The following is a 12520-nucleotide window of genomic DNA, read 5'->3' as shown; positions in this document are numbered from 1 at the left end:
CGCGACGGCGACGGCGCTCAACGCTACCACTTGCTCTCTCAGCCACTTAAGCACGATGGCGCTGCTAACGCATCTTCTCTATCGATCCGTGCTTCTTCCGCCTCTGCACGCGGCTAACAGCTCTAACTTCTGCTTGCTCGCTTATAGTCTTATAGCATTTTATAGCTCCAAGACTACCAAACAAGAGTGCCCAACTTTTCCAGGCCTTCGAAACTTATATATCCTTCAAACTACCTTGTGTCTATTATTCCAACCCTGTACTCAGATCTTTTCTATTCGCTACTTCTTTTCGATACTAATGCTAAATATTGCTTATTAGACGGATTTTTGTTGATAATTACTAAGCAACCCTTTCTTACAGTAGGAATACGGTTACCGAAGTAGGACATGTCGAGGGTTTTGAAAAATTTACAGCGACAGATTTGGAAAAATAAAGTATTATTTTCTCCAGGAGACGTGCACGTCGTCTGTACGATAACGCTGTACACACGTAGTTTCCTCCCACTTTGTGGCTCCATCAAATTTATATTGCAGTAGACCCGCTACTGCTATCATAACACCGTTATCAATGCAATATCGTTCGTCCGTTGCATGTAAAATTGCATCTCTCTCCTTGCACATGATTTCCATCATTTCTTGTAATCTCTCGTTGCACCCAACTCCGCCAACGATTAGCACTTCGTTTGTTCCAACGTGTGCCATTGCTCTTTCTGTAAAAAAAAAAAATGGAAACAATAAATCAATACTGTAATTTATTTTTAATTTTATTTGCATCTGCATTTATACCAGTAATTTCAATCAACATAGCAAATACGGTCTCTTGGAGTGAGAAGCATAAGTCTTCCGGTGTATACTCTTCTGTTTTTAACCATTCTTCTAGATGTTCTTCTATATGACTCAGTATTCCAGAAAAAGATACATCCATGCCCTTTACAACATATGGTAAAGGAGCCAGTTTCTTACCCCTTTGTTAAGATATTTAGTTGTTGATGGTTATTTTCTTTCGTAGTATACTAGATTTGGTTCTACTTACTTTTTTGCAAGCTGCTCTATATTATAGCCAGGACTAGGGTCATTTGAAAGCTTTAATAGTCTAGCAAACCGGTCTAAACAATTGCCAACTGCAATATCAATAGTTTCTCCAAAAATTCGATATCTTTGCCTAGAATAGGCGATTATTTGTGTGTTACCACCAGATACATACAAAACTGTTGGATCTTCGCTACCAGTGATCAGTCTTCCCATTTCTATATGACCAATGCAGTGATTAACTGCAACTATTGGTTTCTTGTGTAATTCGGCTATTGTACGAGCCACTAAAGCAGTGACTGTTAAAGGTGCTCCCATTCCTGGTCCTTTTGTGTAACATATTACATCAATATCTTTTATATTAAGTTTTGCATCTTGTAATGCTTTTTCTAAAACCTCCAATACATGATCTCTATGATGTTGAGCTGTTTCTCGTGGTAAAAATCCTACATAACAACGAAGGATATCGTAAACTCTAATCATAAAAGTACACATATAAAAATATTTATAGGTTATGTTTACCTTCACCCGGCGGTGTAATATAAGTGTGCCTTACATTAGATAAAATTTTATCGTCTTGAATAATTCCTATTCCTAATTTGTTTGCACTTCCTTCGAAACCAATTGCAATTACCATTTTAATGGCGAATTACTGAATAGTTTAGCGAATAACAAACTCTATAGTTTGTTCAGACGATGGATGTTTCTACAAATCTTTAAACTGTAATCTAACCAAAGACAAGCGTCATTTTGTATGGTTTGTCCTTATGTTTGCAATTAGACGCAATTACAGTTTTAACAATCCTTTATTTTTATACATATAGAATATTTGTTTCTTTGCTATCTACACAGATCTACATTGCAAATAGCCTAAACAATACATTTTCTTATATTACTATCAATTAAAAAACAAATATAATAAACTATGTGAATTATTTTTTTTTTATAAATTTGAGGGAAGCTGAGTCTCCACCTCTCCACTTAGTGCGATCGCTTCAATTTCGACCCCCGCTCCCTGTGTCATAAGCAGGAGAAAAAGCACTCAATATAAAATAATCCTAAAAGATATACCATAAATTTTAGAAGACAAATGAAACAAACCAGAGGTAATTTCCCGACTTGGAATGTTGACCGGGCAGGAAAATTTTTCGTAAAGACTGCAAAATATTTAAACTGTTAAAACTGTTGTACAAATTATAATTATATAGCTGTACCACATACATTCTTTGTAAACATCGTTTACTGCAGCAAAATCCTCAATGTTATTGAGAAATATTGTTACTTTAATAACTATAATTAAAAAAATATATGAATTAAAAATTATTGTTGCAATTGTTTGGATATCAATCATTCAAACCATTGTCAAAACTTGAATTCGCAGCTTCTAGAACATTTTTCATGTTTATAAGGCTTTGTCTAGCCTCCATTGAAATTCCTCCTTCAACAAGCTTATTTGTTGTAGGATCCAAACCAACGACTCCTGATAAATACACAGTGCGGTCCACTTGAATTGCTTGGCTGTACAGCAATTTATGAATAGTAAAAGTTATCTTGGAAATACAGAACTATTATTTGTCATCGTAATCTTACTTATATGGCCCCACAGGCTTTAAACCTAAAGAAGAATGAATAATTTTGCGAATAATCGTTTTGGATGCCATGGTAAACTGTTCACAAGCACAAGTAGCCGTCTACTGCCAGTACTGCCGTTTAGCAACCAATGTTTGCTTAAACTTCTAAAATAACTTTGCAATCGCATATAGACTAAAAAACTGCAGAGATAAAATCATCTTACATGTAAACACACCCCTCCCCCTTCCGATAAAACTTTCAGTAATACAATAACGATGCTACAATTGCAATATGGTGAGTTATGTTGATCCAATGTATTTCAATTGCAATTAGAAACCATTTACTTTTTTTAACTCTTGTCGTCTAAGTGAAAACAGCCAGTTTAGTAAAACCTCTTTGCAGAACACAAAATTGGCAATAAAACTAAAAAGAAAATCATTATGGCATTAAAAAGTATATAAATATTAAAGAAGGAAAACTTGGGATTTTCATACAATAAGAGTCAAATTTATTCTAAAAAAAAAAAAAAAATAAAAAAAAAATAACTCACAGCACAACCATACTTTTATTATTTATGTATGTATATATATGTTTATTATATCTATATCTATGTCCTATACGGCGTGTACATATTTCCTGAATATTATGTACGTTCTAAACACAACAGTTATTAGAGGATTTTTTAATCGCATCTGTGAATAGTAAGCTACGGTTGATTTATTATAAAGAGGTCTAATGATTGGAGTTGTTTCGTCTACCTCGTCGTTTGCGACTTCCGCCGGAAGAACGATTTGTGGAAGCCCATTGTTCGTAAAAGCGCTCAGCTTCAAGCCACTCTTGATATTTGTACCACCACTCTTCCCATTTTACGTAGTCATCAAGAGTCAGATCACGTAGGTAGCCTCGTGCTTTATAATAATCGTATCGAACGCGCACGTCGTCCCAACATTCCAATCCCCTTGGTCCTTGAGTTAATAAAGATTCGGGATAATGGCCAGGTGGTGGGGAATCATATCCTAATCGCGCAATCCTTTCTTGACCCTCAATGACGACTTTCATAACATTCTCGCCGTCTTTTGTGATACGCATGTTTTCCATGTCTCTTCGATCAACACTCCATTGGGCCATTTTACCAAATCTAAAATAACAATTCAAAAGTTAATGAAAATTGAATAATCTTTTAGACATAACTTCCAGAGATCGTGTGGAATTAATTTTCCAAAACATACCGTTCTGATAATGTCATTTTTGGTGGCCCTACGTGTGAAGTATTAGATGAGCTATCGCTATCATCACTAGGAGAAGATTCTGGCTGAGGTCTTAGCATCGAGGTTGAACCACGAGTTGTGTGAGTTTTCTCAATCTTCACTGGCTTCCGCATCTAGAAACATAAAATAAAAACAAAATCAATGCTAGTTATCGAATAAAATTAAGAAACAACTATTCATTGAGTGATATAAAAATTTTCTTTTGCAAATTATACCAAAGGAATCGGTTCTGGGACTCGAGGATCTTCGGGTACTCTCGTCTGATGCTTTTCCTTCCGTTTGACTTTTACTCCTTTTTCTTTAACGGCTTTGTAATCCTTTTGATGTCGAGATGGAGGTTGAGGCGCGGGAGATGGAGTCCGTGGACGGGGTAAGGGCGGAGATCTGGGCCTGGAACGCGCTGGTGCGACCCGAGAACTCGATGGTATCACGTCTTTCGCATAAGAGCGATTTCTAGCCGATGATACGGATCTCGATTTGGTCCTTGATTTGGATCTGGTTCTTGATCGCGACCTAGACCTCGATCTTGACCTTGATCTCGATCTTGACCTTGATCTTGATGGCGGAGCAACCCTACGATGTTCTCTTGGTGAGCATACGGAGCAAGATCTGTCAGAACATGTACTACCAGAACTAGGACTTCGTGCAGATCTTCCTCTATTATGAGATCGATCCCTCGGAGTTCTAGGACTCCTGGATCGTGGGCTCCGTGGTCGTGGACTGTGTGGACTACGCGGTCTTGGACTTCGTGGGCTTCGAGGATGTGCTCTACTAGTTTCACCACCACCTGCATCACCCACATAAAGCTCTTTATATCCGCTATGACGCCACCTGTTAGGGTCTCTCTCTTCTACTTCCAACAGCTTCTTATTCCAATAGCTAGATTTTGATTCGCGTGCTTTCCTCATAACATTATCCAGCTCTCTACATTTTCTAGAGTTTTCACCATGTAGTCTTGGCAGGGAAACATTGGTGTCCATTCGCATTTTGCTGGAGCTACTTCCACTGCCATTGCCACCTCTTCTTCTTCCTTCGTAGTCTCTGGACATCTTTGCTTGAAAAAGAATGGTTATGACAATATTAGTTTCATTCCATATGACCAGTTTTTTTATTACTATCTTCGGACTAGCAAAAAGTTGTATCTTACCACAGGTTGTGATCAGTGATAATAATCCTGGCAGCAATTACTTGGCGAATCCAACTCCTGTGAGAGCAGTGAACACATTAATTCTCAAGACATGATAGAACAGCCATATGGGGATAAACAAGTCTAATCATTGCAGGACCACCGGAGGAGTCACTTCACTCTTCCTTCTGGTCGCTTAATAACAAAAGCTAAAGAACTTGAAGATATACAATTATGGGAAGAAAGTTAAAATTGTATGTCCTTAATCTGAATTCGCGAGATCCATATCTAGCATCACTCGCTGCGATGCCTTACCGTCGAGATTGTTCTGCATATCCAGAATTGCGGTGCACATCAACGTAGTGACGTGCATCTCGCGATCTTCGTGCTAGCGAAGATTTTTTCAAATTCGCGAGCCGTTACCCGTTAGCCTTTACCGTTGGCCTCGGCTATTCCGGCGGCCGTCAGCCGAATTCGAAAAACGGCAAAGCTCGTCGCTGCTCTACCGGTGGAGCAAATCGCGGACAGTTCTCGCCGACAACTGATAGTTAAATTCATTTATAACGTTCACCGACATAACGGCGACGAATACGACGATAGGAAACACGGCGACATCGTCGTGATCGTTTCCGTGAGCGACTTGCGCGTGGTAGCTGTTTAGCATTAGCGATCCTCCAAGCCGCCATTAGGCACGAACCGATTTGAACGGCTCGAGGAGCGTCAAGGCCGCGGAAATGCTCATTCGCGCGCGCCCGTGAGCATAAAGCACGCATTCTTGACGCCATGTTTTCTCTAATCTTACCCGGGGACCCGGATTGGCCTCGAGTAAGTATCGATGATCTTGCTCTCGAAAATCTCTCAAGCTCCCCGAGTGAACGAGCGAGCGATCTAACAAGCGTCATCCAGCCGCCTGCAATCTCCATTTTTTCCTCCCTGCTACACACCTTCGCACTTTCGACTATATACTATATACATATATTTATATTCTTTAAGATGGTTTCTCTCACTCCGGCAATATCCAAATTCATCCAAGCGCGTTTAATCGAGCTCTTCGTTTTGTTCTTGCATGCTCAGCTCGATTTTCGGCAACTCAGCTTTGATTCTCGACTTTTTTCAATAACACCTTCAGATCCGAAACCAATTCACCCACCTGGCTTCGAGTTACCCGTGATATATCTATCAGCCGAACTCTTCCCGGATTTTGATGACTTTTTCTTCGTAACGACACTCACTTTTCTCAACGCTCAGACGCAAGAGCTCGCATTTTCTCCTCCCACTAAATTCCGCCAATTCACTTCCGTCTTGGCTCCTGTTACCAATTTTATCCTTTTCAACACAGACAGAAACCAAGCCAAACCACAACAGAATACCCCCGTTGGCCCCGTTGAGAAACGACACGAGTTAGCCGTTAGAAAGATTTGAAACTCAACCACCATATTTAGCGATTCGACTACGACGACCCTGCTGGAAATAGCTGGAATAATGAATCTGCTAAACCATAATAAGGTAAAAGGTATTTACAGCTGATGGTAATAATGGAATAGCGGGGGAGTAGTGGAGCGCGCGGAAGAAAAGGAGAGAGCAATAGCTCCTCTCTTTCTCTTTGCTCCAGTCCACTGACGCGTCTGACGCTCACTGACGCTGACTGACGACGACCAATCGCAACATTCGCAACCAACAAGTTTCAGATCAGGTTAGACTATAAGCGGTTAAATCCCATGACTGTAATTTGTAAACGCTGGAATGTTTGGGAAGATTTCGTGACCAAGATTTATGTCTTCCCTCAGCCCTTAGCTATTCCAGCAGTTCCAGTTTCTTTTTCAATTTAGTTGGTTTATCGTCATTTGATTTTTGAGATGAGAAAATTAGACGTTTGTTAAGTCGCTGCCTACCCGAGACTCGGACTCGAGAGTCAAGCCAGAAGCCAGTCCCGGACCGCTCACCGCGACACATCTCCGATTTCCAATAGTATTTATTGATCAGTCTTTTACGGGTAATAATGAATTAGAAAAAAATAACTTTTTCGAACAATTTGAAAATTCCAGATAAATTTAAAGATCCCCCCGGACGTTCCTGTAACGTTAATAAAAGAGGTTAGTATCCGGGGAAAAGAGGACAGATGGCAACTCTATTTACACCAAACAAAAATCGAATAAGATATGAAGGCGTTGAAAGCCCAAGACCATTTAAAACTCCTGTGAAACAAAGTTCCGTGAAATTAGGATCTCATATTTATCAGAACAGTTTTAGTATTTTGTCTAAGCACAGATCACCATCTGGCTTAACAAAGTTTATAGCAAGAAATCCTTTCGAGAATGATCTTAGAAATAAGTTACACGTATCTGTTATTAGTCCTACTGTATTTCGTAAGGTTAGTGTATTTGTTATAAAATTTATTATTTAGTATTCATTTAATGTAAAACTATCAATTTTTCTTTTAGTCATCTAACACACCAATAGACTCTCCTGTATTTTCATGGAGTATAGACGAGCTGGCTAATATGAAACCAGTTAAATTTGATGATATTTGTATGGAACAAACCCACCAGACTGATCCTGAATTAGAAGTTGAAACTCAGGCTGCCATTACTAAATTTTTTAATGAGAATGAAATAATACCTAGTCCATGGGAACTGAAAAGAATGGATAGCAAGGTCAAAATGGTGTTATATACTCCTACTAGTGATTCTGAGAAAGAAAATATACACAAGGAGGCTGTAAAATTAAAAAAAGATGGTATAATTTTCTTTAATCTTTTCTTTTTCATATAAAGAATTATAAGATATAATTAAAAGATCTTGACTTATTTTTTCAGCTTGGTCTCAGACGCTATTAACCCTTCCACCTGAGTTGCCTGAACATGTTGAAGCATGTTTGAGGCCATATTTAACGTTTACTCAGGTAACGTAAGAGGAACAAAAATTCAAAATGTCTTTTGAATATTTATACATTTAAAGTTTTTTATAACAGGAACAAAATGAGGAAACTGAGGAAGCAAATTTAAGTAACAGTTCCTTAAGAAGAAAGTTATTTTTTAATCATGATGAATGTCTAGAGAGTGACGATAGCAGTATAACTGCATCACCTATTAAAAATGGAGTATTATTGATGTCATGTAGCCCACCACTGAGTGGAATGTTAAATTTTGGAACTCCATTGAGGGTAGAAATTTTTGCCTATAATTATAGCTGAGTAGTAATTTTCACATAAAATAATATTCATTAAATTACAGACCTCAACATCCAATTTAAACAGTAATCATGGAATACCTATGATGTATGGTGAGGATATATCTCCTATAAAAAGTATAGCTGAAACTAGTGACAGTGGCGTAGCGTATGTTTCTCCCACCCGGGGCGTATCCTTATCGCCCCCTCCACACTACGGACCGTTTACACACATACATACTTAAAAGGATTATTATAATTTAAAAATAAAAATAAAAATATTATTGTAATAATATCATTAATTGAAAAGCAATAATTACTGAATAATATAATAGTTATAACAATTTAAATTATTTATGAATAAGTTTTCATATAAACTATTAATAACAAAAAATATTGAATACAAAATCAAAATATAATTTTAAAATTAAAACTTAATTTTCCTCGTCTCAATCATAACGAATTTTTTAATAGCACTATCAACATCTATTGTATCAGTTATTTCTTGTTCGATATCCAAGATAGCCAGATTAGTCAATCTTAGTGTGCTCATAATAGATCTTAAATAATTTTTTATCAACTTTAGTTTACAGAAACTTCTCTCACAAGCGGCATTGCTTACAGCAATCGTGAGGAATATTTTGAGTAATATTATTATTTTAGGCAAACTAACTTTCAGCCTAAACTGTAAAATGAACTTTAATAGTTGAAGTAGGCTCAATTTCATTTTTCTTGCAACAACTAAAAAAATTCCTAAGCCTTACGATTTCTAGCTAGAACTCTTCTTTATCAATATCTTGAGATGTGTGTTCTAAATTCCAGTCCAGTTCATCAACATTCAGTAGCTCAGCTGGCATAAGAAAGCCAAATTTGTTTGCCAAATTCTGAAGCTGCATAAATCTCTCATGAATTTCTACACTTACTTTATCTAGGAAAGAAAACAATTATCTTCTTACTTTATCTACATAAGACAAAACAGAACTTTCACTTCTATCGCTAAATATTTTTTTCTGCTTAAATTTTCTGCGAGGTTCCATTAAAATACCAAGTTCTTCAGACAAGTTTTTGGCATAATTTAAAGCGACAACTACCATATCCTCTCGTCTTTCTGCGAACAGTGTCTGCAATGCACTTATTTTTGTAGCACAGTAATAAACATTAAGTCCTTAAGTTTGCAAATATTTTTGAGCATCATTTATTTCATGTAACATAGGTTTCCACAAAAGCTTAAAAAGAATAGAAGATAAAATGATTGGAATGCGTCTATATAGCAAAGTTCCTGCGTCCGCCCGTATGTTTAAGCTTTCGTCTGCTTCTGTTAATTTTTCTAAAACTGTCAAAATATCTTTATAATGGTTTCACGTCATATTTACAGCATCAGCTCGTGCACTCCACCGTATATCTTGAATTCTTTTCAAAGCTTTGCCTGTTGCAGCAATTAAAACTTCCCAATGGTGAGTAGATGTGGAGAAGAATGCAAAACCACGTTCTAACATACCAAAGAAAGTTGTAGAATTCGTCTCTACTAAAGCAGCATGTAAACAAATCAGGTTGAACGAGTGTTTTGAACCAGGCATAAATTCGACATAAGGATTTCTGGTTCTAATCCTTTGCTGCACACCTGTATATATATTTATGTTTTCCAGCCATAACAGCTGCACTGTCATATGCTTGACCACGACAATTCATTATATCAAGGTTATCAGCTTTGAGCTTATTTAAAATCATGTCAGAAATGTCTTCAGAAGTTTTATTCTTTGTCTCAATAAAATCTATGAACGATTCCACAACATCTACCTCTTGATTTTCAATCTTTACGTATTGTAATACTTGACTTGTTTGATCTTTGTGATAAATATCTGGAGTGCTATTAAATATAATGGAATAATATTTAGCCTTCTGTACTTGACATATAATTTGTTGTCGAATTTTATCTCTCAAGACTGCAATGCATTTGATTCATGACTTGCTACTTTTGAATTAAGCTTTTGTCAATTATTAAATCCACTAGACAAACTAAATTTTGACTCATTTGTATGCGTGCTCTTGTTACTTCCATTAAATGAACGGTAACAGAAACAAGATAATGACGTTTTCGAAGAAGAATAAGTCATCCAAGTAGCACTTTTTCGCCATTTGTCAATGTGCGGTAAAAACATCCTCGAGTAAGTCGTCTCGTCAGCTGTTTCGGCTCGGTAGAGTCCGTATCCGAATGTGATAATACCGACTCTTTGGCGAAATCAGTATTTAGATGCTGCGAAGCATCCATACCTTGCTGCGCAAGTAGCAATCTCAAGTTTGCATCTATGTGCTCGGGCCATTTCCCAATATCATACAAATCTCTATAATGTGTGAGATCTGGCGTCAAAGCTATATTAGCCTCGGTCTCTTCTGAGCCCTTCAGAACTGTCATTGAACATTTTCATGTATAGTTTTATATCCTTATATTCCTTGTCTCATATGAGACTATTATAGTACACTAGAATCCTTTGATAAGAATTGTATCAATATGTAGTCAAATATGTTATTTTTGGATTGGCTACTTCATTCAATATTAAACAAGATTAAGGTGGATTTATGGCGTTAGCCGATTAGGCTTATCAAAAGTATTATTTGATTTAAATTATGTGAAGATGATCGAGTATATTGTGATAATACAGCCTTGATGCTATTGAAATTGCTTTGTTACAGATAAATTATTGCTACTCGGTTCAACCAAATTAATTACAATATAAGCCCAAATTTTCTGTTATCACTTTTTGTGTTTCTACTAAGAACAGCATTTCACCAGAAGAGAAGGAACGAACTTTATCCTGAATAATGGTGGATTTTGGAGATATCGCTCACGGAAATCACGCGCATATACGATAGCACTGGGGAATTCTCAATTATATTTATCTGATGTTCTTCTGGCTAGACTCGTTATTAAGAGTTATTCGATTACATTATATCAAACTGTGACTGACTTAATTAGACTTAGAAAATTTGATAAGCTATGCTTATTTGGCAATGATAAGGAAACCTTGGCACAGGATTGTTGTACATATAAAAACGGAGGTTTTTTTACATCTTACGCAACTGTAAGGACGAAAGGAGTTGTCGATTAGCCACGCTTGTGTCTTATATACACATATATAACATAGGTGCTTAATTATTGTCGAAAATTCTAAATAGGCGAGATGTGTATAAGACCAGGATTCTGTGTGTGTGTATAAAACCACTAAAATATATATATATATATATATACATATACTTAATGATAAATTACACTATAAAAAAATTCCACCTTATCGCCTAGTCACCGGTGGGATAAACCCAGTGACTAATGGGAGCGAGAAATCTAGAATTATAACCATTTACATACAATCGAGGGACCAGGAGTTAAATATGATAAATAAGATTTTTTATTAGAATCATTTTACCTCGTCTGAAATTTTTTATTTAGCTATTTTACAACAAAACTCCACGTATTTGTATTCTTCGTCCTATTTTTACTCCAAGCGAACGTTTACTCATTAATAAAATAACTAATTTATTATCGGTATATTAATAGTGTTATATTTCTATATCGATGCTACTATTGTTTCACTTTTAAGAATCAATAATTTGCACAAGCATACGCAACACATTGGTAACGCTTAAAATCGTGAAAATTGTAGAACGTCATGAAACAGAATCGAAGCGGTTAAAGAAAGAATCTTTAGCATATACAGGGTGTGCATTTAAGACGTTCTACAGAGCTAGAGTTTAAAAATTCATTTATTCTCGTAATTGCAAGAGATATCAATTTTTTGCATGCGACCAGTTTGGATGCAAATAGAAAAGTGTTTCAAAAAAGATCCTGTGCAAAAAATTAACGTCTCTTATAGTTACCGAGATAAACATTTTCTTACGCCTATGTCTTTATGCTCTGGGGCGTTTAAGTGCCTCGCCTTGTATAAAAGTGTGCGTTAATTACAAAGTGGTTTGTTCGCGGCGAATGTTTTGTATGAAATTTCCATGAAATTTTATCATTCAGGCGCACATACATTTTTATTTCGTTAATTATACAAAGCTACATTCCATAATTCAATCGCCATGTGTCAAACACTTGCCATTTCTCAGACTTTTAATGAATGAATTACTATATTTGAGTATAACAGTCAACTTATTGGCGGTTGTAAATATTGCTATGATCTATCGTTTCTTTGTTTTGGCACCAATGACGTGCTATACCTTTTTACATGTAATTGTCGGATCATCCTTTTCCAATTAATGAAAATGAGGGTCGACGTATGCCTTTTTCGCACTTGACTAATCATTCAATTGGTCGTTATTTACTCGCCCGAGCGGAAAATGTCCCAGGTGCTAAACACGAG

The 12520-nt window shown here is 36.6% G+C and overlaps 5 protein-coding genes across 9 annotated transcripts; 1 reads left to right on the top strand and 4 right to left on the bottom strand.

Annotated features, from left to right (window-relative positions):
• Positions 1-438: 438 nt before the first annotated feature.
• Tcs3 (Probable tRNA N6-adenosine threonylcarbamoyltransferase Tcs3) lies at positions 439-1691 on the bottom strand. The gene is made up of 4 exons (XM_066728490.1): positions 1552-1691; positions 1034-1475; positions 787-965; positions 439-710 (listed from the first exon to the last, which is right to left on the bottom strand). The coding sequence occupies exons 1-4, from the start codon at positions 1664-1666 to the stop codon at positions 439-441; spliced, it is 1008 nt and encodes a 335-aa protein (XP_066584587.1). The 5' UTR covers positions 1667-1691.
• A 125-nt stretch (positions 1692-1816) lies between these two features.
• Positions 1817-2743, bottom strand: UK114. Its single transcript, XM_066728492.1, has 5 exons — positions 2620-2743; positions 2387-2547; positions 2251-2319; positions 2131-2186; positions 1817-2044 (listed from the first exon to the last, which is right to left on the bottom strand). Exons 1-5 carry the CDS (start codon positions 2688-2690, stop codon positions 1973-1975), a joined length of 429 nt encoding a protein of 142 aa, XP_066584589.1. The 5' UTR covers positions 2691-2743; the 3' UTR covers positions 1817-1972.
• A 141-nt stretch (positions 2744-2884) lies between these two features.
• Positions 2885-6390, bottom strand: LOC136774298 (serine/arginine repetitive matrix protein 5). 5 transcript variants are annotated; one of them, XM_066728486.1, is made up of 6 exons: positions 6003-6390; positions 5017-5073; positions 4085-4923; positions 3831-3982; positions 3360-3739; positions 2885-3024 (listed from the first exon to the last, which is right to left on the bottom strand). In XM_066728486.1, the coding sequence occupies exons 3-6, from the start codon at positions 4916-4918 to the stop codon at positions 2984-2986; spliced, it is 1407 nt and encodes a 468-aa protein (XP_066584583.1). In that variant the 5' UTR covers positions 4919-4923; positions 5017-5073; positions 6003-6390; the 3' UTR covers positions 2885-2983. The 5 variants fall into 5 exon arrangements, with proteins under 5 accessions (XP_066584583.1, XP_066584582.1, XP_066584585.1 ...); XM_066728485.1 differs by having other exon boundaries at positions 6146-6390; XM_066728488.1 differs by having other exon boundaries at positions 6228-6381.
• Positions 6391-6575: 185 nt separating this feature from the next.
• bora (aurora kinase A activator-like protein bora) lies at positions 6576-8601 on the top strand. The gene is made up of 7 exons (XM_066728491.1): positions 6576-6688; positions 6783-6963; positions 7041-7366; positions 7437-7731; positions 7811-7896; positions 7966-8157; positions 8228-8601. The coding sequence occupies exons 3-7, from the start codon at positions 7115-7117 to the stop codon at positions 8405-8407; spliced, it is 1005 nt and encodes a 334-aa protein (XP_066584588.1). The 5' UTR covers positions 6576-6688; positions 6783-6963; positions 7041-7114; the 3' UTR covers positions 8408-8601.
• A 1163-nt stretch (positions 8602-9764) lies between these two features.
• On the bottom strand, positions 9765-10276 carry LOC136774445 (zinc finger MYM-type protein 1-like). Its single transcript, XM_066728747.1, has 2 exons — positions 10180-10276; positions 9765-10105 (listed from the first exon to the last, which is right to left on the bottom strand). Exons 1-2 carry the CDS (start codon positions 10274-10276, stop codon positions 9765-9767), a joined length of 438 nt encoding a protein of 145 aa, XP_066584844.1.
• Between the last annotated feature and the right edge of the window lie 2244 nt (positions 10277-12520).

This window comes from Prorops nasuta, unplaced genomic scaffold (assembly GCF_024137725.1).
Source record: "Prorops nasuta isolate Cenicafe-Biocafe unplaced genomic scaffold, Cenicafe_Pnas_1.2 PNAS00006, whole genome shotgun sequence".
NCBI lineage: Eukaryota > Metazoa > Arthropoda > Insecta > Hymenoptera > Bethylidae > Prorops > Prorops nasuta.
Note: the sequence above shows the minus strand (reverse complement) of the source record. Positions and strands in the feature narration are given on the sequence as shown.

What these genes read in the sequence shown, in the direction of transcription:
- UK114 (XM_066728492.1), bottom strand. Translation starts at nt 2,690, where the DNA reads ATGGCATCCAAAACGATTATTCGCAAAATTATTCATTCTTCTTTAGGT. An exon ending in AAGCCTGTGGGGCCATATAA is followed by an intron (nt 2,548 to 2,619) that starts GTAAGATTACGA and finishes ATTGCTGTACAG; the next exon opens with CCAAGCAATTCAAGTGGACC. An exon ending in AAACGATGTTTACAAAGAAT is followed by an intron (nt 2,187 to 2,250) that starts GTATGTGGTACA and finishes AATATTTTGCAG; the next exon opens with TCTTTACGAAAAATTTTCCT.
- Tcs3 (XM_066728490.1), bottom strand. Translation starts at nt 1,666, where the DNA reads ATGGTAATTGCAATTGGTTTCGAAGGAAGTGCAAACAAATTAGGAATA. An exon ending in ATAGAGCAGCTTGCAAAAAA is followed by an intron (nt 966 to 1,033) that starts GTAAGTAGAACC and finishes ATCTTAACAAAG; the next exon opens with GGGTAAGAAACTGGCTCCTT. An exon ending in TATGTTGATTGAAATTACTG is followed by an intron (nt 711 to 786) that starts GTATAAATGCAG and finishes TTTTTTTTACAG; the next exon opens with AAAGAGCAATGGCACACGTT.
- LOC136774298 (XM_066728486.1), bottom strand. Translation starts at nt 4,918, where the DNA reads ATGTCCAGAGACTACGAAGGAAGAAGAAGAGGTGGCAATGGCAGTGGA. An exon ending in TCCCAGAACCGATTCCTTTG is followed by an intron (nt 3,983 to 4,084) that starts GTATAATTTGCA and finishes TTATGTTTCTAG; the next exon opens with ATGCGGAAGCCAGTGAAGAT. An exon ending in CGGAAGTCGCAAACGACGAG is followed by an intron (nt 3,025 to 3,359) that starts GTAGACGAAACA and finishes TTTTCTTTTTAG; the next exon opens with TTTTATTGCCAATTTTGTGT.
- bora (XM_066728491.1), top strand. Translation starts at nt 7,115, where the DNA reads ATGGCAACTCTATTTACACCAAACAAAAATCGAATAAGATATGAAGGC. An exon ending in GTCCTACTGTATTTCGTAAG is followed by an intron (nt 7,367 to 7,436) that starts GTTAGTGTATTT and finishes TTTTTCTTTTAG; the next exon opens with TCATCTAACACACCAATAGA. An exon ending in CATATTTAACGTTTACTCAG is followed by an intron (nt 7,897 to 7,965) that starts GTAACGTAAGAG and finishes TTTTTATAACAG; the next exon opens with GAACAAAATGAGGAAACTGA.
- LOC136774445 (XM_066728747.1), bottom strand. Translation starts at nt 10,276, where the DNA reads ATGACTTATTCTTCTTCGAAAACGTCATTATCTTGTTTCTGTTACCGT. An exon ending in TACAAATGAGTCAAAATTTA is followed by an intron (nt 10,106 to 10,179) that starts GTTTGTCTAGTG and finishes AATGCATTGCAG; the next exon opens with TCTTGAGAGATAAAATTCGA.